This window comes from Spea bombifrons, chromosome 5 (genome assembly GCF_027358695.1).
Source record: "Spea bombifrons isolate aSpeBom1 chromosome 5, aSpeBom1.2.pri, whole genome shotgun sequence".
Taxonomy (NCBI): domain Eukaryota; kingdom Metazoa; phylum Chordata; class Amphibia; order Anura; family Pelobatidae; genus Spea; species Spea bombifrons.
Genome location: NC_071091.1, coordinates 9,897,313 through 9,923,625, shown reverse-complemented (window position 1 = coordinate 9,923,625; position 26,313 = coordinate 9,897,313). Strand labels below are relative to the sequence as shown.

The following is a 26,313-nucleotide window of genomic DNA, read 5'->3' as shown; positions in this document are numbered from 1 at the left end:
AGAAAAGGTATGAAAGTCTCCAAATAGTTTACAAACGTAGTTCCTTAACCGCCAGCAAGGGGTCCCCATCCTGCCCCAACATCTCACTCGGGGGGCTATACATCAAACAGGATTCCGATTGCCAGAAACATTCCACTAGTCACTGCAGCGATGAGACCACTTTCAAAACTTCTCACCAGAATCATTTTTTATGCATAAGCCTGTGCGTGTCATTAGGCTTCGGGGTAGCTAAGCACATCCCCTGTGGAGCTCATCATTCTATTCCAACGGCCATCAATCGCGAGCGGCAAAGGGGGAGCCGAGGCTGTTCAGCACACAGCTCGCTCAGGAACACGGGGCTGACTGGCATCATCGGATCTATAATACTTTCCTCTTGGGCTACGTTTTTATGAAGGATTTAGAGAAACGTCTTTATTTTACAAGGTGAAAGGGAAAGGTTGTAATTGGCCCTGTTAAGGCACCGATACGTACAGAGGCTTCACATTAGCCCAATTCCCAATAGCCGTGCAAGACCCCAGAAAACCAAGTCCACCTTTTCATTCAGCAGGGTCATTTAACTTAACACTGCAGGCTTTACTCGCACAATGAGAAAATCCAGCAGATCAATTTGTAAACTGGTTTTTGGAGCTTCTCTAACCCATGACTGAGATTGCCTGGAATCCGCACACAATGGGGGCCTCCGCTGACCTCTGACTTCAGGCCCCGTAATCAATTCTTCTTCATAAGAGTCACATCTGGCCCGAGACAAAATTATTAGAGGCATCAATAACACTCTGCGTGCCTTGACAATAACGCGCAAAAATTGCAACGGAACAAAAAAAATGAAAATAAAGGGGAAAAATGAGAACTGAGCTTGATGGATTTGCTTCATTAAGCATATGGTGCTATATAATGTAGTTATATATTGGTTTTACAATAATGCTCTTTCACAAATCTTTATGGAAGCCCCATGTCAGCTTACAATCGTCACCCCTACACAGGTGGTGGACATCTCCATGGGCAAAGTAGCCACCAAACCCAACACAGGAGGTGGACATCTCCATGGGCAAAGTAGCCACCAAACCCAACACAGGAGGTGGACATCTCCATGGGCAAAGTAGCCACCAAGCTCTCCAAAGCATCCAGCACCCAATGGGGAGGTGAAATAGACATTTGGATGTTAAATACATACTACTAAGTGTGATGGATTAAATGAGCCTCATTGGGTGTGATTCTCACTAGCAACATATTGTTCTACAACTAAGAAAGTCCATCATGACTAACAAATTCGCACATCTAAAGGTATCCTAACACCAGTAAAGGAATTCAATCATCCTGATCATGTGTGAGAGGATCAGATGGTTTAATAAGTTCTTGGGATCGGACAAACCTTGTAGTAAACGCTGCCCCCAAATCCTGCCAACACATCGACACATTTGATTTCTCCCACAAGAGCGCAGAAACACAGCCTTCCAGCGCATTTCACCGCTGACAGGCCGCGCGGGGATTTGTCTTCTGTAGCATTCATCCATTTTCTTTAGAAGATGACATGCAGAGAGACGCTCATTAGCAACATACAGAACAGTGCTTCCCATAGGAAACGGCATACGTGAAATCCGATTAACCGTGCCAATCCCGCACGAAAATACGGGAGAAATCCAAACACAAGGGGCCGCTCCAGGGCCACAAACCCTACCGATCTGAGAGCATCGCTGGCACTCAATTGGTTAACACAGCAGGCCGTAAAGAACAATGGACCAGAGCAAATCCTTGTCCCTAAAGCATCTGCATTTCAGTAACATAATACTAAGCACCGTACCTATAGTCATCAGAACAGACAATGGGCAAAAAAAACACCACGCGTTTCCATCATGTCTCCTATTTACTTCCCACTGATTAGCTGAGCGTTCCAATCGCTACCATGATTGTTCCGTAATACAATAGTGCAAATTACAAACTGCATTTGGCTCGAGGACCATTACAGCATGTACGAGCGGAGCCGTTACCGCGCGAATAACTCTGATAATAAGTAGAGACTGGCGCTGCCCTGCGCAGCCCCAATGATGAGATGGGTCAGCGTGAACATTTCTTTTAACAGCCTTCGTTAAATCCAGCAATTGACTGGGTCGGGAGCAAAAAAAAATAACTATCGCAGCAAAGTTTTCTGCTCTGGAGAATATGGATATTTCGCTCAACGACTCCTCCGAGAGGCTGATCATAGCACAAAAAAGACGACTCCTCCGAGAGGCTGATCATAAAAGAAGTCATCCATCCAGCGGAACGGCACTTATCGTTATCACACTCACCACGATGCCCCGTATTCATATACAACACTTATAAATATATATATATATATATAACTATTTTTATGTATCGATCAACCTGTCCAAACGCAGCCCCCCGATACAAAGCCCTGTATAACACAAAATGTAATGAAATAATTAAGCCCAGTTTGATACTTGTTTTCCAGACAGCAAATGGAGAGACTCCAGTTAATGGCCCTCAAAGGGCGATCTCGCCCACTAGCAGCGGGGAGCAGGAGACTCTGGCTATACTTCAGGACATGCGCAGGATCCACGGCATTCGTTTTATGTATTAAAGCACGCGGAAACCTTATGGGGCTTTATCTGCCTTCTGTACATAGCTGCTGAACTGAAACACTACCACCAACATCAGCTGAGCCGGCAATTAATGAACGCCTAGAAGATGTAAATGCTAATGTGGAACGTACCGGGGAGAGAAGAAATCTGCAAGTGTGTGTATTCTCCATGTGTACAACGGGAACAACACAAACACGGAAAAACAGAACAAGCCACGCAGCGAGGGGAAGCCTGGGGCCACGCGGCACGCACACAGTTAATACCTCTGTCTAGGAAACCCGGAGGTTCCCAGCAGATCTCATTATACGTGAATACAGGAGACATCAGCGCTTTTATTTCAGCAGCAACTAAAAAAATAATAATAATTAATTGTTTGGATGCCAGTAATTAAAAGAAGATAACGCATTAACAGATTTCATTATGAAAAACTAACAATAAAATATGTTCTACTGCGGCTTCTGTACTATAAATATATTTATCGTAGTAGGAAGCGGAGAATTCCATCCACAGCAATTACCCAACAGAATTCCTATTTTATTACGTATTGTTTTATATAGCGCCATCATATTCAGCAGCGCTGTACAATGGGTAGACAGAACATAACTAGTAACCTAATGTATCGGTTTGTCTCTGTCAATTCTCGTCTTGTCAGACCCCTTGAATATATTTATTGTATTAAGTGCTGCGTAAACTGTTGGCGCTATATAAATAAAATATAATAATAATAATAATAATAATATAGAATGAGCATTTGACTTACAGAAACAGGTGAGGGGGACCCTGCTCAAAGGAGTTTACGATCCAGAGGAGATTGAGGAATACAGAAGATCAGAATTTTTTCCTAAATACTACTAAAAAATATATATATCTGTGATAATAAACAACAACAAATCAAAGCACTCAAGACACGGAGTCTCAAGACCAATACTCATCTTCATACCAGCGGAATATTCATTCACACGAGTCGCATGGAATATTGTGGTCAGGCTACTGCTATTTTCTTCTAAAACGTTCCTAATTTTATAGATTTTCAGTAATTTTGTAGATTATATCAAGCAATCTGATTCCCCTTAGAAAAGGGTACTGAAAAGAGTACTGAAATATCTGAAACTCAAGCTCCAATCCCATCTAGGAAGGGGGACCGTGAACAGGTACCACCGTATCCCTGCCTCCCGGTAACCGCGGCGAAGAGATGAACATTTACCGAGAAAGGCTCGGAAAATAAATCTGGCGAAACAGACACTTGGAGGGCTTTTACTCCAAGAAAGCAATAGCCATAAACATAAAGTGTTATGCAAATGAGCCTCGTAATCTGCATAAAATTACACCATTATGGTTATTGCATGCTTAGATTAAAGTTTATGAAAAAGCAGAAGACGATGCTTTACATGAGGGTGAGTTTAAATATACATACAATCAGATCAATTAGGCTCTTCCTCTGCCAGATGGCCTAACGAGGGTTCGTAACGCGGTGCTTCAGCGCATCGGGCCATATTTATAGGGGGAAGACTTACGAGACGCGCTCGGGAAGAATTTTAAGGTTGCTTAACTGATGTATCCTGAAAAATCTACGGCGAACACACGCTTAAACTGTAAAGCTAAACGGCTTACTGATGTAGGGTGGTCTGGGGACAATAACAGAGGCTCCGTACTAATACGTTAGCGGGGTCAAAAACTGAGAATTCCCCTTCATGTGTTCGGGATTGTCTTGGTGTAAGACATACATTTTAAAAGTAATACTAATGAAGGTCTATAGAGGAACAGCATGGTGCTTCGGCAGGGAAAGTGATCCAAGATATCACATAACTCAAAACGCAGCCTCTATATCTGCAGATAAAGGGAGTTTATTGGAACAAATTGAGATTTTATTTTTTATTTTTTTTTATTTTTTTCATTGCCGTCCTGCATTACTATATCCAGTACTGGGCTTTTTTTTTTTTAATTCTTTCTTTTCTTACTGTATCAAGTGCTGGGGTTTTTTTTTTTCTTTGTTACTGAAAGTATATTTTTTCCATGGGACTTCTGCTTTAAAAAAAAAAAAACTAATGGAAAATACTACTCAAAAGGTTAAATGCATTCCTGCGTCTCTTCGATGGGCCAATAAAACTCTGCATGGCTCCTGGGTTTTGATCCCTGTCACAAGCTGTAACAGTCCCCACATGGTAAGGTGATCTCACAGCCCCTTATGACCCAGGTATTACCGGAAACAATATACATTACATCTATAATCGCGTTTCCAAGTCACAAGTGGTTTGACAAATGAGTGAATTAGGCCGCCGGTCATCATTAAATGTCTTAAGGCAGCAATCCGAGACACAGCAGGACCGAGACGAGATACAGAGGAAAAAACAAAAGATTCAATTAAGCGACCGGGTCCCGGAGCTTCTCGAATACACCAAGGAGCACACGTGGGGAGAGGGGCAATGACGGGGTCACTATGCTGCGTAAAACAGCCCAAAGCACACCGGGCTTAATGGCTTAAGGATTGACCAAGGAAAGTCCAACGGCAACAAAGTGCATCAATTTAGGACACAACAGAAAGGAAGTGGAGTAACAGAACTGGTAAGGACTCTCAAGCGGTCCTAAGGGCCCCGGCCGCACTAAAACCCCTGCCCCTGGTACTCCAAACGCGGGGGGCAGGGAGATTTGCGTCTCCAGCATATCTGCTCTAACTTACTTTGCTGGAAACATGGCAAACTTTGGGTTTGAGGGGAGACAACCTGGTGAGAGACAAGGGTTCGAACCACCCCAGGGAGTCTCCAAAACCACTTCATTAAACGTAAAGCATTGACCGCAGGTGAGGAGCATCGGGAAGCCGGGCAAAATGTTTTAGGGGCATCTCCTCCAATGTCAGCGCACAGAGAGTGAAGAACTTTTTTAACCCCTTAAGGACAATGGGCGGTCCCAAAACCCATTGAAAACAATGCATTTTGAGCCCGTATATGACATGGGCTTTGTCATTAAGGGGTTAAAAGGATCAATAACATCATGATCAATCCAAGCAAACATGTTTAAAACAAAAGGGGGGGGCATTTCTATATTTAGAAACGCATTTTCATTCAATTGTTCAGAGAATTAGCGCTGTAGTATGTGAGTTTATACGTATGTATATATAGTTTATATTATATATGTATTATATATATGTATCTGCACACTCCAACAGACTATAGACTGGAGAAGGGGTTTGTGTAATTGGTATTTCTCCGGTTCGTTCAATTGAATTCTTATCAGACTGTTGCCGTCGTGCCGAGGTTTCCAGAATCCGCAGCCGTGAACGGGTATCCAAGTCTTTCATGTGTTTTAGCCAAGCATTGTTTGAAGCTGAATAGACTCTACCCTTTAATTTTCACTCAATTATAGCAGAAGAAGAAAAAAAAATGATTTTACATTTTCTACATAAGCTGAAATGAAAATTGACTAAGAAACTCAGAACTGTCAGCAACATCTTTTGGAGAAAAGATTAGCTCTGCAGCGATTATAAAATAGGTGTCATCTTTGACACTCGCGTTCTGGAAGAGGCGAGCTCCTTCCCCAAAGAAAGCGTTAAGGGACGTCAGCGGGGGCCGCCACGGCACGGCTGTCAAGCTATATGCTTCCCATTCTGCGCTTTGTAGTCAGACGCTGTGCGCTGAATGTCAAAGGGTCTCGATATAAACTCACTGACAAGAATGAGAAAGAAAAAAAAAAAAAAGACGAATACGGGGAGAATATGTTATTAGCGGCTATGAACTCTTCTTTGGCGGCAGGTCAGTCTGACGCTTAATTTGAGTGTAGAAATAAAAAAAATAAAAAAAATAAAAAAAACGGCCGGCTTCTGCTTAAATTTAAAAAAAAAACGTCAAAGACAAACAAGCCACATTGGGTTTATTGGCCTGCGGTTCTGTGCGAAATCATCTAGAATCAGAACACGTATAATTGTGATGTTTGGCATCAGCTGAGCAACTTCAAGTAACTCCAGTGGATTATTCCTCATCTGCATTGTAATCGCACAATATTTGCAGAGAATGGAACAGAATGTAATGTTCTGCGGCTTACCTTGCATGGCCGGCGTTGTTGCAGGAACACATCGAATATATATTAGCTAGCAAATGTATGAGGTACCATTCAGAGGCACAATGAGACGGGGGGGGGGGGAAACCAGCGATGACCCTCAAAATATTTGACCATATTATTTTCCTATTAAAATATAATAAAACGCTAGGGTTTTTTATCAGCCGGCCGTGAAGCACTTAAATAAGCAATAGGGACAGAAGCTCCTTATTTCCATATTCTACAAGTCATATGATCCAACAAGCCAATGGGCAGGCTTTATTTAGACTTAAAGGTCCTTGACACAGATTTAGTGTATTTATTTGCCAGGGCGCTCAAAAACCATAGCTACCTGCTGTCCTGCGATAAGACGACAAAACACATACCCAACCTACTAAAATGATTCCAAGGTTGAATAGTGAGTGCGGAGTTAACACACACGAAGCACAATCGGAATAAAGTCGCGCATGCAGTAACTTCCATTCTGTTTATTACAGCGACAAAGTAATGTGCAAATCAAATGGGATGTTTCCCAACTAAAAGTCATTTTAATGTCCTTATAAACGCTGCGTATATATTTAAATGTCTGTTACAATTCTGTTCACTTCATCTACGGCTCCATTTACAAAATGAATAAACGTTGCGTTTATTGTGTTTTCAATCCCCACGCGCTTCACGGGTACAAGTCTCTGCCCATGCGGGAACGGGAATTAGCCTCGGATCCATCTGCTCAGGAACGCGTCCGACAAACCGATAACCTAGCGCGTTATCCCTAACACCAGATCTGGCGTTACGCCTCACCTAATATTTTAGGATTTTGGACCCTTTCATCCCCGATCAACTATTTTGCTCAAAGAAAATGGGTTACTATTTAGTTGAATACATTTTGCGATCCTCGCAGCCTCACAATAATTGGTTGCAAATATGGGTGCAGTGCTTTCCTATTACAGAGCATCACCCCGCTCTCGGGGCGCATGGGCAGATTCTCTGGGGTATCACATCTGAAATCCTCGTTTAAATACAGGTGACTTAATCCAGAACACCTTTACCTTTCCTACAACAGAATTTCTGCGAGGGAGCTTTAATAGTCCAAAATCTTATTCAGCTGTTCCTGTGTAGGTGTGAAAAAGTGACATTAATACTTTATTATGTACCGATAACTGCGTATCTGCCTGTAATGTGTTAATAAATGGGAACTCGGGAGGGATCGTCTGTTGAAGCTTCCATGGACTGCTGCATCACAACCACGTCCCTGACACAGGCAATGACTTTTCCCACCAAAAGGTCATTATTTCCATTCCAATTACTCTTATCAACCTCACACAATACATACACACTACTTTATCACAATAAAGCCAAACCAGTGCCAATCACACATCATACATCACACACTAATTCATTCGCACACATACCGGTGCTTTCCCATTCTCCACCGCGCAGCTCAAACGGCTATTAAGCATTCTTGCGGATGGGACGGTATCTCTTAAACTTAAATAACGTGTGGTTATTCACATGAACTGACGAGGCTTCTGCCTGGGACACGTATGATGTGCACAGGCGTGATCATTACGGGACGACAGTATTTAACACCTTAACTGCTTGGCAAAACTACACAGCGGCCCCAATGCTCACTTATATTAGATATTTCAATTACATACAAATAGCATGGAAATAGCATGGGCTTTGTTAACTGAATTATGAGTTTGCGGATGAGTTGCACCATTATAACTATGATTTTATATACATTTTTAGGGCCCAACGCCACGGAGCTCCTGCAGCAAGAAAGGCAAAGAGGCGGCTGTATAGTTGGTATGACTCTCCGCGTGACTCCTCCCCCCCCCCCACACGCTTTGCCGTGCTTTCAAACACTCCTGCATGCATGTGGAGTTACACATTAGTACTGGTTAATACTAAGCGCCTCTTCCAACGGTTAATCTACTGATAAATACATTTAGAGGTCACCTACCTGAACATGTCTCCAAGGCCTTTTAAAACGCCTCCCTTTTTAGCTTTGTTTTTATCCTTGTCTCGGTCTTTCTTCTTCTCCTTGCCATGCTTGTCCTTTTTGCGATCCCCTTTGTCCTGGCCGGACCCGTTCATCTGCCTCTCCAGAGAGTGCGAGGGCTGGTCGCTGGCAGTAGACACGGACTCTCGACCTGATCTGGAGCTCTCTTCTGTGTCTTCTTCCACTGCAGAGGGACACAAAACATTCTGTAAGCTACATAAACACTATTCACGTGAGAATCACCACGTCCAAGCATGTCACAAAGATAAAACACCCCAAAAGACTGGTGCTTTATTACAAGACAACCAACTACACTTCATCCACATCGTGAACACTGCCAATCACTTGTGCTAAGCTTATAAACCATGGGGGGGGGCAGTAAGGCAAGACATATGACACCAACACCACTTTGGGTCACCCGGTGTCACCTAATTACAACGTACACGTGTAGTCCAAGAGTTTGTCTATCCCACCTACCCCACTCCGACGACGTGTTGGTTGGATCCAGCAGCGACTTATTAGTACCTGTCAAAGCACGTGCGAGTTACGTCTCCTCAGAGCATATACAGGTACAGTAAACCAACAACAAATAGTGAACGATCTACTTAATGAAACGTTATAACCGTACATTATCCCCGCTGTAGTTAAGCTCATTGTGTTGGCCACATCTGCTAGAATACTGTTCTATGTATCTACCACCCTACCAGCAGACTAAAATCTCTTTATATTAAATCTCTACCATCAAAGCATCTAATGCTCTAGTTAAAGACTATAGACTTTAGTGCCCTCAGCCACACTCCCCCCCCCCAATAACGGTATAGACGGGCCGCGGAAACAAATATCTGCCACGTGTTCTAGACATACTGTATAATTCACGTTACAATCTCTCACACTCTATCCATACTGAAGGGCCGTTACACTGTGTCCAGCACTAGCCACTAAAATGATACACAGTGTAGCAATCATACAAATGCTTACTGGCCTCATCATTTAAAGAACATCTGTAATACTCGCCAGATGCTAAAGCTATTGATGTCATACATCTTATACTATGGTGCGTCTGTACAGGATATTTTTATGCATTACACAGATTCAGTGGCATTTTGCTATAACACAAGGCAGGTGGCATTCTAGCCATCGGGAGACGATATAAAACCCTGTTCGGTATATTGATACAGGCGGCATGTCCCCGGCTCAGACGGCAGAGCGGAAGACAATGCTGAGAATAGACGTCTCCAGCGCAGGCAGCGTCCTGGGCTTCCCGGCGGTTTACAGGGTGCTGTCTGGCAGCAGAGTCGCGGTGATCTTGGTAAAATAAGAGAATAAAATCCCTGAATCAGGCTCAGGATAAAAGTTCTGTATTTAGGAGGCGAGACTGAATTAGCCAGCAGAATTGCAGCTATCTCTGAGAGGGGAAGAGGCTTAGTCAGGGTTTATACGGACCAGCAGCACGGAACAAAGCAATCTGCCGCTCATCTGCTGCTCGATCGCAACCTTCCACGTCCAAAGAACGAGGTGAAGAATGAACTGGGACTTTAAGGAAGAGTCTGTCCTTATTTTAGGAGGTCCTCGTTTCTTGAAGCATGTAATACTTCCCATTGACACTCATTGATCGCTCTACCGTATAGTGATGGAAGCCGGGCTGCCCCTTTTCTGGACATAGCTGGTGCTGTAACATTAACCTCAATGATAAATTACCCTATCCTCCTTCCTCCAACTAGGAACCCCCACTTATAACCTCCCCCACCCAGGTTTATGATTCTTCAGGTAGTAAAGTACTCACTGGACACATAAAACTCACACCATTTTTTATGACTAGATGAAAAATACCTGACTCCCTGACTCCTTATCATAAGGTCTGTGTTAAACAGCAGGATGGCTCGGTCTTAATCACACACCAGGAAACTTTGACTAATAAAAGTCTATAGAGGAAAGGACTTCATTAGCGCTGCAATAAAGAATCAGGTCGGTGTGGTGTCTGAACAGGGAAAGTCACCCAAAATATCACAACATAATGAATCCTAAGTGCCCGCAAACAAAATAAGAGGAAACCTGGTCACTTATTCCAGAATGTGACCCGTTTCAAAGATCCCATTAGGCGCCCGGAGGATACAAACCCAAGGACGGAAGAGGGAAACAAACATACAATGGAAACCTCAGCAGCACTTAGCGATTCAGCACCTTTTCCTATTATGACAGTCCTCTCCTTGCAGACGTCGGTGATATCCCTCAGACCAGCCCAATTAGGATCACTTTACGCCGGCTGATGCACGTGCCCCGAGCCTGGTCAGCGTGGGCTGACATTTAGCCTCCTTTCTGCATGAAATGTACGGCTAGACACAATTTAATCTAATTTGTTGCCATTCATGAAGAAACTTCCCATTGTGTAATGACCTCAGCAGACGCAATTAAATAATTTAAAGAGACATTTTGTGGGTGGGGAAGGGAAAAGCACAATAGATATATAGTGACTGCGCCGTGCACGCCGAGAAAATGGTGAATGATTGCAATTCATTATTTTGTCATATTTAGCGAGCGCGCAATCCGTCAAAGAGCATCGTGAGAAAAGTGCAGGAAGACGACATTTCCTCCCCAGCTAGTATTCGCAGATTTCTTCCTACAAATCCTGTAATTACTCTGAATGAGAGGAAACAGAGACAATGTTTACCATGCCCCAAAACTAAAAATACAGCACAATGCCACACAATGCACAATGGCGAGCTTACCTAATGAAGCAGCATGGGATGCAATCTAAAAGACTCGTTAAAATGACTTAAAATGACTTATTAATGAGTTAAAAACTCTTCAACTCATAGGACAAAAAAATTCTGCTGGTAACACACTTCTATATATATATATATATATATATATATATATATATATATATATAATATATATATATATATATATATATATATAAATAATATATATATATATATATATAATATATTATATATGTATATATGTATAATATATATATTATATATGTAAAAAATTTATATTATATAAATGCATGTGTAGTTCTGTTGGATTTCCATCTTTTACTGATATCTAATATAGAAAAAGCCGAACCACCTACTCTGGTGCCTAATTTTAAATGGGATGACTTTATGAGCATGAATGTTTGGGGCAGGTCTGGTAAAGAATACTCAAAGACATGCCCTGCAAGCCCAAGAGCTGGTGGCGGGGCAAGCGGGCAAACGATGAATCCCTACATGTATTAGCAAGGGAAAAAACGTTAAAGGGGACACTCAGCAATCACATGCATTAAAGTGCAATAGATGTCTGGCGTGTCCTTTTAATCTATTTTTATTGACAATTCAATGTACCATATATCAGTGGAACTGCAGCACTTACGGAAACTGCTTTAACATAATGCACGTTATAATCTACTGTTAAGCTGTACATCATATCAATATAGTGCATGATAGGCTATTTATATATAGATCTAGCGCTCGGCCGTCTACCCATATACTATAATGCATTGGTCTGTCTATAATGACATTACTCAGCGCGCCGTGCAGTTTGTCTACCTTGACACAAAGCAATATACTTTCCTATCTATTATTAAGGATACCATAAATACACATTTCAATTTGTTTATGCTGGAATAATGTAAATGTCCATTATGGTCACTTCCCTGCAGTCTATTACCGCTGATGTATTATAGAGGCAAATGGCTGCTTATACGTTTATACACTATTTATAATGTGCTGCGGCTGATATAATATAATATAATAGTATGATATGAATCATACTGGTTGTGTCCATTTAATAAGTACCGGTATAATATAATATAATATATAATATATATATATATATATATATATATATATATATATATATATATATATATATGACAGACAGGGATAATATGGCACCAATATACTTCTAGAAAGAAGAAGATACCGGCCGTGTGATTTGTGGACCTATTAAGCGATCGAGGTTCCATTGACGCTGGCTACGTTATCCTTTTACCAGCCACAAGCTACATTTTATACTGTCTTTACTAGTATACACTCGGTCTAAAGGACCACCTGAATGCAATCATTTATGAGCCTGACTACAACTGTATGTTAGCCATATCAGAGCAGGGGTTATAAAGTTACTTTTGGGCGTCACAACCTCTGCTCTTGGCCTCCAAAAGACTCCGACTCAAACGGAAAGGAAATGAGGACGTTTCCAACGGAAGCCACGCATACAGCAAAGCATCTGATGCGTAACACACGAGGACGCTGGGCTAGCACGTGAACTTCTTGTCGGCTTACAAAGTGGATTTTTCCAAAAGCGACTTATAGCCTCGGTGCATTCTGTTGCAAGGTATTGTTTTGTTTCATCAATTAAGTGGGCCGCTGTATCGAACTTTCCGCTATAAAATTCTAATTCTACAGCTGGAGAAAAAAAAAAAAAATCAGAAAAATCAATTTTCTAAATTGGGTACATTGCTACCTTGGGAGAGCGCCGGGAAATAGAGATCCGGCAGAAATAAGCAATGCTGTATGTAATTTCCAAACCGCTAATATGCCCCGCGCACTTACATATTGGGAACATTCAGCGAAGCGAAAGTGACAAGCACCTCCGACCATGGAAGGGATGTGGTTATTAGAACCTGCGGGCCCCAGAAATGATTGTAGAGCAGAAACATCCTTTCATTCACAAGACAAGATTATTCAAATAACTAATGATTCAAGGCACGAGCGTCTCCAGAAAGAAACCGTACGAGATTCATCTTAAAGTGCTCCCGTTCCTCCCAGCCATCTCCTCCCGCGTCGCTGCAATCCATTACTTACACGTCTCCATGCCCTCATCATCGTCGTCGGCCGGCGGTTTATCATAAGACTTGTCTATGGCGGCTCGGAAGCTCTCGTTGCAGCCTCGTCCTCTAATAATTCGCGGGCGTGGGCGATGGAAAGGAATGTCACCGTTCAAAGTCACCTCGGCGACGGCTGTCTGCAGACTTTCTAATGAGCTGGATTTCTTCAGACCTAATGAAGGCCCAACGTCTCGGCTTGGAGAACCTTGGAGGTCAAAGAGAGAAGTTAATTGGGATTAGCACCACGCACGGCATGCTTGATTAGTCATTTCCTAAGTGCTGTTCTGCGGGGATGCCCCTCTACTACACAACTTTTTATTTTAGTAAACCTTATAAAAATGTGTATTATTGAAAAAGTTAAACATTCTAAGATATCAATCATTTGGGTGAAAGACGGCTCCAACCCTCTTAGATGTTACCATTTTAAGCGACATTTTAATTATTTATCTTATTAACGGCTATAGTGGGAAGCATCGCTCCATAAATTTCTTTGAAATGACACAAAAAAGGAAAGCATTTTATTTCTTGTTCCAGAAAGCAATAATAATAAAGGATGAACCGCTATTAACGGTGCTGTGTAAATATGCCCTCGGTCACTTAGTCCGTATTACTCCGCAGACCACAGTATTGATTATTTTCACGGAAAACACCTCAACCAGACCAGACGCTCATTTACATTCACATATACAAGAATAGCTAGAGGAAAGCCAGCTCTGCATAAGGGGTATATATTACATGGAGCGGTTTACCAGCAAAGGCGGCTCAATACTACCAGGTAGGTAAACAACATAGTAAACCCAACATATTACACAAAGCTAACATTAAAAAAAGATGGAAAAAATCTGTATATAAATATATGGAAGGAAGAACCTACCTTAAAAACTATTACAAGGGGTAGATCCATGATGGGTATACATTTAACGTGACACTAACTCTTAAAGAAGCTTCAAACGGGACTAAACAATGCAACAAAGTTTCATGAAACCCAACGATGGTTACGTTACAGCCCCTCGCCACACGTTCCTACGAGCCCCACACCATGGTAAGTGTACAGAATCACTGACACAATGTAACAGGTATTCATCAGAGATTCCTACTGTTCTGAACACTATGAAGGCTGGTAGAATATGGTTTGAGGGGGACGGGGGGATAAAGTTGTATAAACAGAAGCATTAACATCTAGAACGCTGCGGAGAAAGTTTCATTGAAGGCTGTGTTTCAGCTAAAGATGATCATGGCAAAATCTGGAGGATATATTCTTTTTAATTAGAACTTCATGCATCTGTCTTTACAAATCTCCATCCTTCCTTCCTTCAGCGAGCTGCTTTATTAATTAGCCCCGGTTTGTGAAGAGCGAGTTCAAGATGTTTTTCACCGGTATCACTGAAATAAGCGAGTCTCAGTAGGTGTCACGCTCATTACATAAAGCTTCATGTCCTGGAATCAACCTCCGTCTCGGACAACATCACAGACTCCAGATGGCGAAATAAACGAGGACTAAATGAAGTTACATAAGCTGGAGAAGGTGAGTTTCTTCCGGGTACCATCTATCCGATAATCTTAAACACGTGTGTATTTATTTAGGGATGCAGGATTACATGCAGAAAATACCTCTGCAGCAACCATAAGTGGTCTAACTGCAACCAATGAGGTGTTCTGCCGATTCAAGTACGGTATTAGTTGCTATGGTGTTAAAACCACTTTTTTTAAAGGTAACCAGACGCAACCCCGTAAGAACCACACATGAATGATATCTTGGCTGAACCACCTCCAAGAGGGAAATAAAAGGGGGGTGGGATGGAAAAATAAAGTATCAGGATTGTCTTTCTTCTAGATGCCCCCAAACCCATCTGTTCCTCCTGTGTAAGAAACTTTAATGCTCTGAGACTCTTTAAAACTTTTTTAGGTTACGGTTCATTGCCTATAAGCCCCCCGACTGTGCTATAAAATGAGCCTGAAGAATAGGACGGTGCTATATAAAAATAGCTTATAATTAAAACAGATGCACATATATGAGGGTGTTTACCATGTCCTGTATATAAAGAGTCCTAAAATTATATGGAAAAAAAGTTTAAAAAGTTTAATGTTCTAAATGAGGTTATAGAGGGGGTGTAAATATGGCTGTGACCAGTGATTTATTGGACTCGTAGCGAACGTTTCACGAGCTAAACTCACAAACGTGAAACATATTCCACTGGAAGTACATGGGATGATCATGTCTGATTTGCAGTATGGAGGGATATGAAGCAGATCAAACATGTTTAATGTTTAACACTTCATCTATTAACACTTTGGCCGCCGTGTAATACATCACAGCTTTGCCCTGGCAAAGGGTAGAAGAAAAAGAACTCTTTCGCTAGAGAGGCAGAACGTTTAACCCATAGATAACGCCAGGGGACAGAATCACGTGACGCTCTGGCACTTATAAGTTTATTCTGGCAGGAATGAGCAAAATATCTACAATTAAGACTTTCTGCATGCCCGAAGGGACATCGTTTTACAGGAAGACCGGAGCCGTTTTAGGGCAAAGTGCTACTTTTTCGGCAAAAACATTCCATAGCTATGACATGCGCCAGCTGACGCCGCACATCTGCTCCCGGTTTGCCGCTAGAACTGCGGCCCAAAGTAAAGCCAGAGGTCTTCAGAGATCTGTAAAACGGTGAAGCAACATTCAGATCCTATCCATAACACGTTAACTTCCACAAAACAAACATATCAATGCCAGTACTGGGTTACCCCCGACAATCGGGGTAACGAAAGACCCCCCTGCCTTTCCTTTTGCTTCATACAGTCAATAAAAGACGGGAGAAACTTTTTAAAAGCGATTCACAGAGGGGTTAATCCAGCTCCTGCTTTTAGTGACGTTAGAGACTGATGAGGTACACATTATTTTATATATAATAATATTTGAATGAATAAACTCCGTTGGCCTAAAAGCTTTTAACAGCACGCAGGTCTCTTCAGGTCTTGGGACTGTACAGTCTAATGCATTTCAGTAAAGCATCAGAGCGCGGCTCTAACCTCCCCTCTCCCACCGCAGACATTTCGGAGAGCGGCGCGCACCCTCCATACGCTTCATCATTCTCATTCAAAGTACCAGAAACTAAGCACAAAACATCGCTGCCCTTGCTGGTTTTCTTCTTTTCTTGGACTACACAGATCTCTGAGATCGTGTTATTTGCCTTCCAATGTGGGAAGTGGAAAAACACGCAGTAGCCGATGACCAGGAGCCCCCCCGTCTGCTCCTCGCTGGGCCGTGAGGAGGGCGTTAAAGAATCCCTTTAGTGTAACGGGTGGGCGTTTGATGCTCAGATGTCTCCGCTTTCAGCAGGGTAAATGAAGCATGCGCGCTTACCGCCACACAGCTCTAAACTCTCTAACCCTTTGCACCCAACTATAAACATTTGGAAGATCAAACGGGCCGAGAGAGAAAAATAAACGGCCATTACGTCGCCTGCCCGGACCATGCTTAGCTGACATCTCCACGCTGGCTATGGCCCAGACGCCTACAACTGGCAGGAATTTAATTAATAATAATTACAATCATTTTGACACCTTGTGTTTTTCTGCCCTCGATATGCCCTACGACTTTTTTTTTTTTTTTTTTAAGGGAAATGTATTAGGCTTTCACCCTTGCGTGCCACAGAAAATAAATACTTTATTATAATTAATTTTATAATTTTCCTCCTGTACCCTTTACTCTGCGTATCTGGGGCCTTCGACCGGAGGGGCTGTAACACATCGTTCGCAATAATTGGTTTATTGCACAAAACAAGACTAATCTGTGTCTCGGAGGTCATTCCATGCGCGCCATGATCTATAACTCTCCAGCAACCACAAGCCAGGACCTCCTAAAAAATTCTATAATCATAATTATTACTACTAGTCAGTTTTAGCAATTCACGCAGCTCTTCTTACAGCTCATACATTCAAATGGTCTGACAAAGAGGGTGCTAGATGTACATGTTATCTCTACATGTACGTCAAACTATATATTCTGTGTCTATGTATGTAAACCAACATACGGAGGTTCTGTAGCAGCCCTTAATAACCAGAAAAGTTACTCGTGTTTGTCGGAAACACCGGTAAATGTTGCTGGACGGGAAGCAGACTGAATATCAGCAGCGTCTGGGTCTGGTGTCTCCGATGGCGTACGTCTGTCACAATCTCTGGTGCGGTGTCTCCCTCTGTCTGTCAGCACGTCCGCTTGCAATGACTCCACGTGGCTCTCAACAAACCAATGTCAGGGAAATTACCTTCATGGTTCCCGAAAGAACACCCATACCCCCCCCCCGGTCACCCGGTGTGTGCCGCTCCCCAGACGGTCCTCCAAACAAACTGTTTTGTGTTTTCTCTTTCTGGAGTTTATTAAAAAAAATCATAAGGGATCCAAAGGGAAGCTCTAGGTTTTTAGGGGCCCATCTTAAAACCGTAACCAACAGATTTCATCTCTGACACTCTGTACGGAGGAATGATCCGTACGATCCCCGGCCATGTATTCAACAACATCATCAGGCATTACGGGAGACGACTCGGGTAACACAAAGTACTGACTAAGAGGATGCCAATAATTGTGCCACACGTAGATTTAACATTTTATTTTACTTTTTTGGACAAACCTGTGTTATCTTTGCAATTGTTTGCTATCCATGGGTACGGAGGATTTTCATGCAACTTTTTTTTTTACCAACAGGTACCAATAATTGTGAAGGGCACTGTGTGTGTATATATCTATATATATCTATATATATATATCTATATATATATATATATATATATATATACATATATATACACACATACATATATATATATACACATACACACCCATTTAGAAGTTTGGGGTCACTTAGCTGTTTTCAAGGCAAACAAGGACATTTCTAGCTGTAACAATTTTAAAAGGGTTTTCTAACAATTAGTCTTTTAAACTTAAAAATATGAAGAGATTCCATTAAAAATCAGCCGTTCCCAGCTACAATAGTCATTTACAACATTAACCCCGTCTGCGCTGGATTTCTGACCCGTTTCAAATGACTTTAATGGACACGAGTTGCTTTGTACACGCAGTGTGCGCAATACAATTGGATCGCAATCAATAATGAATCCAGGTGAGGTCCGATTCAGAGTTTGTCTTCTTTTGCAGTCACGGCTTCACCCGGCCATGCGCAGGAACAAAGCACTTCAGGTTAAATCTACCGTCCGCCCTCCCACGATACGGACTGGAAAATTCCCATGACTTATACGAACACGTGAGAGAGGACGGCATCCAACGTGCACAAATGGAATGTCTCACTCAGACTGAATCATGTTCCCACATAACAGTGCTTTAAGACCAATTAAAATAGCATTTCAAAGGTCAAAGGTCATCCTGAATTAATAAATCATAAAAACTATGGCTGCAGAAGGCACATTACTCTAATTACCAGAAAAAAACATTCCTGGGAAGGCATTTCTCATAGGTTGATATTTTAAAAAATGGAACCTGTTTAAGTGGGTAATTTATTGGTTAATGGGGTGCAATAATTCTTCAGTTTAAAGCAACGAATGGCTGAGGGGGCAGCAGACCTGGAAATCTTTATCCTAGAGATGCAGAGATAAAGGTATCCTTGATGCCCGGCCGTAAATCAGGTAGCCGTGGCTCTAAATTACTCCCTCTCGTTACACATCATTTAATCTCTTCCTGACTCCTATACGTTAGAAATAAGTGTAGCCGCTCTGTGGAGCGTTCAGTTTCCCAGACCATGAAGTTTTCACCCCAAACTAGGGGCAAACCGAAATGTGGGTTGATCGAGGGGAAAGAACCAACGCAAACGGGTTCTTATTAACCGGTAATTTTGCTTCATTTGCAAATATTACAGTGTTACGAAAATATACGTCGGCGCGGCAGGAAACACGCGGGACTAACGTGCTGCTGTCATTTCACATACATGTCTTCAGCACTGAGACCAATGTACACGCTAATTAGCCCACCAATTTGAGTTACTGAGTGTTTAGCACTCTAATCTCATTGAGGCTGCTGAGAAACCTATTCATGCCGTCGGGTAGCCCCCTGCTGCTTTATGCCAGCCGCACATAACACTGGGGGGGCACGCTGTTAAGCAACTGAACTGGCGCCAACAGAAGTGAATTGGGCAAGCGCCCAGCACGTACTGGTCTCGATCGCGGCACTGGCAGCAGGCAATGGAAGAACATACCCAGATACCTTGAAATATATGTATTTAAAGACAAATTATTAAATATCTCTGGCTATCCTGCAGGTCAGGGAAGGATATCAGACAAACATACACAGAAGTTAGAAGCCCGGCAGAGATCTTTAGAAGCCTTTTTGTAGCTTTAGGAGAGCAGAAGGAATGAAGACAAAAAATATTTTAAAAAATAAAAAATTGTACAACAAAAGGTGCTAGTCGCGAACTTTGCACAAATCCACGTACATTTCACATCGCATATACACACACCTCAGCTTTGTCGTGCCAGATTGTGCTGTTTCGGCACAGATATATCTATCAGAAGGTTATCAGCGATCCCCCGGGAATGGAGTATCAAACAGAATATGTCCACGATGGCCGGGCGGTCGACCAGTATGAAGAAAGAAGGAGCCATAAAGCGCAGGGCGTGAGAAGTAAAGGTCATGCTGACATGCCGTCAGGACAGAACTTCTGTCTCAATCAGACTTCAGTCTGTGTTTCTATGGCAACAGCACATGATCTTACCTGCGTTGTGTTCAGCCATTGCACTGATCTTAGTCTCGTCGGCTACTGTTAAAAAGGTAAATGTTATAAGATTAGCCCAGTTAGTGCCCACATTCCACATGCAAAAAACACAGTACAGGAACATTAAGAAGCAGAGTAACAGACCATGCAATCCCCCCTCCCCCCCAGGGCATCCTCATATACCCCATGCAGGGCTGCAGACCACACACTTGTGTTATCGCATGTTAGATATTGCCCGTTTAATAAGAATTAAAATTGTTAATGTTTCCAGAACCTGTTCATGCCACAAGCAGTATGTTTCAGTGGAAGAATACAGAAATTACGTCATGTTTTGCATCGTCTTTGTTTCATTCGAATTAAAAGTTGGGGCCCTGGAGCAAAAGCACCACATATTATTATCTTTTATTTATATAGCGTCAACAATTTACGCAGCGCTTAATACAATACATATATTCAAGGTGTATGACAAGACGAGAGTTGACAGACTAAGACAAACCGATACATTAGGTGGAGAGGCTCGGCTCGCAAGCTTACAATCTTGAGGGAATGGGGTGACAAACATAAGCCACAGAGAAATGAGAGAGGTGGTGAGGGGTTGTATTAGTGGTGGATACCGAGATGGTGCGGCTTCTCTGAAGAAGTGAGTTTTGAGAAGTTTCTAGAATGTTGGGAGGGAGGGTGAAAGCTGAAGGTTTGGTGGAAGTAGATTCCAGAGATATGGGAGCAGAATGAATAAAATCTTGTAGACGGGAAAAGGTGATAAATGATGAGAGGACAGCCTTAGCCCATGAGACGAACTTAAGGATCGAGTATGTATGGAGGAGCAGCATTATGGAGGGGCAGCGTTATGGAGGGGCAGCAGTGTTATGGAGGGCAGTGGCGGAACTACCGGGGTCACGGGTCGTGACTGCGACCGGGCCCTGGAGTTCTGCCAGTCAGGGGGGCCCAAGGGGTGCCGAGCGGTTGCTGAAAACAACCGCTCGGCAACTCTTGGGCCCCCCTGGCTGACAGAAATCCAGGATGCCTCTGCTCCCAGCAGCTGCTGCCGCCGTCGTCGCAGCCGCCGCCTGCCTCAGCGCTGCCCAGAGTGCAGTGTTGGGAGTGTGAGGCGTTTGTCTCGGGTGCCGACGCTTCACGCTGAGCGCCGGCATATGACGTCACCCGAGACAAACGCCTCACACTCCCAACACAGGAGTGGGGGGGAGTGGGTAGATCGTGAGAAGGGGGGGAGTGGGTAGATCGTGAGAAGGGGGGGTAGGGGGGAGTGGGTAGATCGTGAGAAGGGGGGGTAGGGGGGAGTGGGTAGATCGTGAGAAGAGGGGGTAAGGAGGGAGAGGGTAGATCGTGAGAAAGGGGGGGTAGGGAGGGAGAGGGTAGATTGTGAGAAGGGGGGTAGGGAGAGGGTAGATTGTGAGAAGGGGGGTAGGGAGGGAGAGGGGAGATTGTGAGAAGGGGGGATAGGGAGGGAGAGGGGAGATTGTGAGAAAGGGATAGATGGGTTGGGGGGGCCCTTAACAGATTCTCGCACCGGGGCCCTGAGGTTTCTAGTTACGCCCCTGATGGAGGGCCTTGTATGTCAGTACCAGGATTTTACAATAGGGAGCCAGTGGAGGGTTCACAGAGTGGGAAGCGAGACCATTCAAGTTCTGTGTGGATAAAAGCAAGGTACACAGGAGCACCAGTTACTGGTAGCAGAAGATCAGGGGAGAGCCCCAGGAGTGGAAAGCAGGAGACGAGCACAGAGGAGAGAGCGGGCTCCGGCAGGAGACGAGCACAGAGGAGAGAGCGGGCTCCGGCAGGAGAAGGGAGCCAGCACCGGGAGAGCGAGAGCGCGGCTCTGGAAGTGAATGAGAGGAGGAATGCAGCGGCCACTAATAGCAGAAGGGGAGAGAAGCAAGATATGGGCAGAGACAAAGAGGAGAGCAGCAAGCACCAGAAGGAGATGGGCACAGAGAAAAACAAGCAAGTTTAATGTCTTGTAAATGGTGGCTCATGGGGTAGACTGATAAACCGGTTCTATTAGATTGCATCATTTAACAGCGCCGGGCCCCTGCCTGTTTCCAATGGAGTTTAGACAAAGCTGGGGAGTTTTAACAGAACGGTTAAGCGGAACCCCCTGCGTTTCCAGCGTCTCCCGGGTCAGTTCCCTGGTGTCACGGAGTGAGGGCCATTTAATAACCACCCCGGCAATACGAATCCACTCTCACGGTATCCTCCAAAAACGCTATACTCCATATATTAACAGTTAAATTTCACCACTGCGAGCCATTTCATCCCATTATTCCCCTGCAATAATACCAAGCTTTCCTCTGACTCCCAAAGTCACATTGCTTTGTATAATAAGTACGCTGGAGCAGACAGTCAATTAAACTAATAGCAGCCCAGATTAAATATAAAAGTAAACATTTTGTTTCAGCAGCAATGATAGAAATGTCAGGAGTCTGGCCAATTCTAACAGAACGTCTTAATATTCACTGGCCTCCGAACGCATGTCAGCTTAACCCCTCCAGTGCCAGTGGTTGTGTTAAGGAGGCACTAACTTACCCCGGCTCTGCCTCCTGACATCACGTAGCGGCAGTGGGCATCTCAGAAGAATACTAAGCTTCGATTTAGGGAAGACTACGGTTTTTATTATTTATTAATGGTATCTTTTTATCTAATTTTAACTTCCACTTATATATTAACAGATTTCATACCGCCGTACAGAAAGTTATATTAAGTGCAGCAGATTTAAAAGGCGCTCATTCAGATAACTAAATCAGCATTAGAAACATCATTCTAGTAGTGTTGAATATCTTACTATTCTTTAACCAAAGAAAAATCAGCGATTTTGTTAAAAAAAAAAAAAAAAAAAAGTCAGGGCGTGATGGGAGACAAAGCCGCTCTTAGAATCTGCGCTGCTTTTGTGTGATTGAAACTCCAAAGGAAAGAATAAAGTGACAGCGGAGGTAAATATTAGTTTCAGATGTTAGATAATTGTAAGTTTTGTGAAACAGACAAAGTTTGGAGGTTCTCGTAATAAGAATGTGACTTTTGTGTTAAGTGAATCTCAGAATTCGGCTAAAAGTGTTAGGAAAAAGGACAAAGGATGCAAGAAAGTATTTTGTGTGAATTTGAACCCTTGGAACAAAGCTATATAACAAAGGATGCTTATAGAAAAAGTATACGAGGGGCTGCATTCAAACCCTGTCCTGTATAATACCTTATAAGAGGCTCTGCGGCCATTGCTTTTATTAATAAATGAAATATTAATACTGGCTTAACAATTAGTTTTCCAAAAAATATTGTACTGGTTCCCTTTTTTTTTTGTAAAGTTTTACTAGTAAAACATATTAGCCGTTTTAAAGCCTATGGAGGGACGGACTTCATTAACGCTGCCATAAAGTATCAGCTCAGTGTCGTGTCTGAACGGGGAAAGTCGTCCAAAACATCCAATGACCGGCAACAATGGCCGCTTCCAGGTCTGCGGATAAAGGAAGATTACCGGGGAACAAAAAAGATAAAAGCAGGAATTTGTCAACGCCGCCCGACATTACTTTATAGAGCACCGCATTGTGTATAACCACAGATGCTGATGAAATAGATATTTAACATGGTCTTAGACCCCCTCTGTCCTTAATATCCAGGAACTAATAGAAAGGTGTGAAGATGGCAGCCAGCGGTGGGGCTCACACTTCAGATACCGCAGGAACGATCTAGTTCGCCGCCTGCTTTCTGTAAGATGACGACCTTTGAATAAGTCGCGCTATCTGCTTATCGGTACAACCGGCAGACGTCACGGCGTCTCCTAATGCTCCTGTAACTTCCCAAACCCTCCTGCCTGGCGTGAACTGCCAGATAAAATAAATAAATATGATGATATTTAGAGAATTAATCTCATTGCAAAGTGAGAAAGGAAGGCGCTGAGAGCCTTTTATCTGTGAACTTGTCACAACTGATAAATCCATACCTTTTTATTCCTATTTTTATTCCGCATGCGGCAAGAGAACCAATAAAGCAGACATCCCTATCAGTCTTCGGGGAGGCAGTAACATGCAGGCCCATTTAATAAGAGCTGCGAGATACCGAGAGAGGTGTTTACATGTCGGATTCTAATTTAGATGGGACTAGGCACGTGTACACAAACACGCTTAAAGGGAAATATCAGCGTTTATCCTATACATTAAGATCTTAACAGCTGGGGGGGATTTTTTGACCAGTAGAGAGCCATTGTGAATATAAACATTAGAAAAATGAAAAGAAAATCTGAAAGGAATAGTCATTTTTCCCAGGAAAGTGAAAATCACCATTTCCCCCCATATATTAGTTTGTGATAATTATATATATAAATATAACAGTAATTTAGGTTGAAAAAAGACCCAAGTTCACCCACTATTTCCAACAGTCTGGGACAAACGCAGCTGGCCCTTCCCTATTCTTATTAATAACTATTTAATATCAATTTATTAAGCCACAAACAGGCAGCTGATGTCTGGTTAGCGCTTTTGAATGCCTTGTGAATCTTGTGACCTCTCAGTGGTACATTTATCAGGGCGGTAGAAACAAAGACACAATAAATTCAATACAACATAAACTTGTAGTATCGCCCTGTAAAGAGACAAACTAACTGCGGAATATGAAAATTCAAGTTAAACGCTGCCAGTTACCGGGAGATAAAAAGTAATGTTATCACTAAACAACTGAAAGAAGTTTGAAAGTTTTCTCTCGTCTATACTGGGGCTATAATTAAGCATTCAGGCGTTTTTTTACTCATGTCCCTGGGGATTGCAGTTGGCACCAGCCTAAAAAATAAAACCCTTTGAGGCATAAAGTTTCATAATTTGGTAAAAATAGCTCATAAATAATTTAACATCTGGGCAGGGGGGAAACAGCCCCCACCGGACAGAAAATACAAATACGAAACAGCTTCATTTATATGGGAGATAGAAGAAGTATGCTTTATGCTGTATTTACCTAGGTCCATGCTCTTGGATTTCCGTGTCTTCACAAACTCCATTTGACTGGCGTCTCCGAATTGCTTTGTGCGTTTCTCAGACATGCTTTGGCGGCCAAATCCCTCTCTCTGGAAGGCTAGAGCTGGATCGGCATCGGGACTCAGGGTGCTAGAGGAAGAAATAACCCAAGTGAGCAGAGACCACGGACCCAGGAGATTCCGGTATCCAGATCAATCGTGCCCCCACTAACGTGGCAAAGAGAGAGTGTGTGTGTGTGTGAGCTGAGACAGTACTGCTTTGTGCTTGATCCATAACTCCTATCACACTCTGCAAAACGCCAACTCATATCAATCTCAATGTCTAAATCCCTCTAGAATGTAAGCCCATTAGAGCAGGGCCCCCTGTTGTCTCCGTAAGTCAAATTGTTACGTTACATACTACTTGTTATGTCCTGTCTACCCATTGTACAACGCTACGGAATTTGATGGCGCTATATAAAACAAAAATAATTATAATAATGAGGAAATGTAAAATGAACAGCAGGAGGCCGATGCGTTCTTTAAATAAGTCGCTTTTATAACCTTTTCTGCTTAATTTCTCATACACCGCAGAGCGGCCACGTTCAATACATTAATTTGCGAGCCGGGCTGCGAATCTACAGAACAAACAATTGTAAACGTTGTGAAAGTCACCTTGGGCCGCTTATTACTGAACGCTGTTATTAAGGCTCCATCCCAGCAGCAAATCCATCTTTCTTACATCCAATTATTAAAATATTCATCCTACTTCGGCTCACACATTTCATGAAGAGCGATTGGGAAGGGGGCAGCCACACGGTGACCCCGCGTATTATTAGCATTCCTATTATTAATCTGCCCTTATTGCACGTTGTGTTTTCCTAATATCTTCATGAAGGATTAGGGAGATAACGTCACGCCGCCGGTCAGCGTACATTTCACCCCATGATTCGGAACAGCTGCCTGTCTTGTTTGGATAACCCAGTCCCGTCGGCAGACAGAGCCCCGCTGCAATCCAGCGCCGGGCCACGAGGAAGGCAAATCTTCGGCCATTAGCCGCAGGAAATTAAACGTATCGGTGTGTTTTACACATATATTTATTTAGAAATGCTGGGAAGTCTCGGTAATCTACTCTGGTTATTAAGACACCGGAGAGACGCCTGCTCTAGAATAGATAATTTGAGAGAGTATCATATAGCCTAATATTTAGTCTTAAAGGGGAACCC

General features: G+C 43.0%; 1 protein-coding gene across 5 annotated transcripts in view; it reads right to left on the bottom strand.

Annotated features, from left to right (window-relative positions):
• Positions 1-26,313, bottom strand: part of PARD3 (par-3 family cell polarity regulator) — a 229,993-nt gene that overhangs the window by 69,785 nt on the left and 133,895 nt on the right. For 4 of the 5 annotated variants that reach the window (XM_053468226.1, XM_053468228.1, XM_053468230.1 and 1 more), the window contains 4 exons: positions 25,090-25,238; positions 20,137-20,181; positions 13,404-13,631; positions 8,575-8,797 (listed from right to left, as the gene is read on the bottom strand). In XM_053468226.1, the coding sequence (XP_053324201.1) occupies positions 8,575-8,797; positions 13,404-13,631; positions 20,137-20,181; positions 25,090-25,238 (645 nt within the window). The remainder of the gene's footprint in view (positions 1-8,574; positions 8,798-13,403; positions 13,632-20,136; positions 20,182-25,089; positions 25,239-26,313) is intronic. The other variant, XM_053468227.1, reaches the window with a different exon arrangement.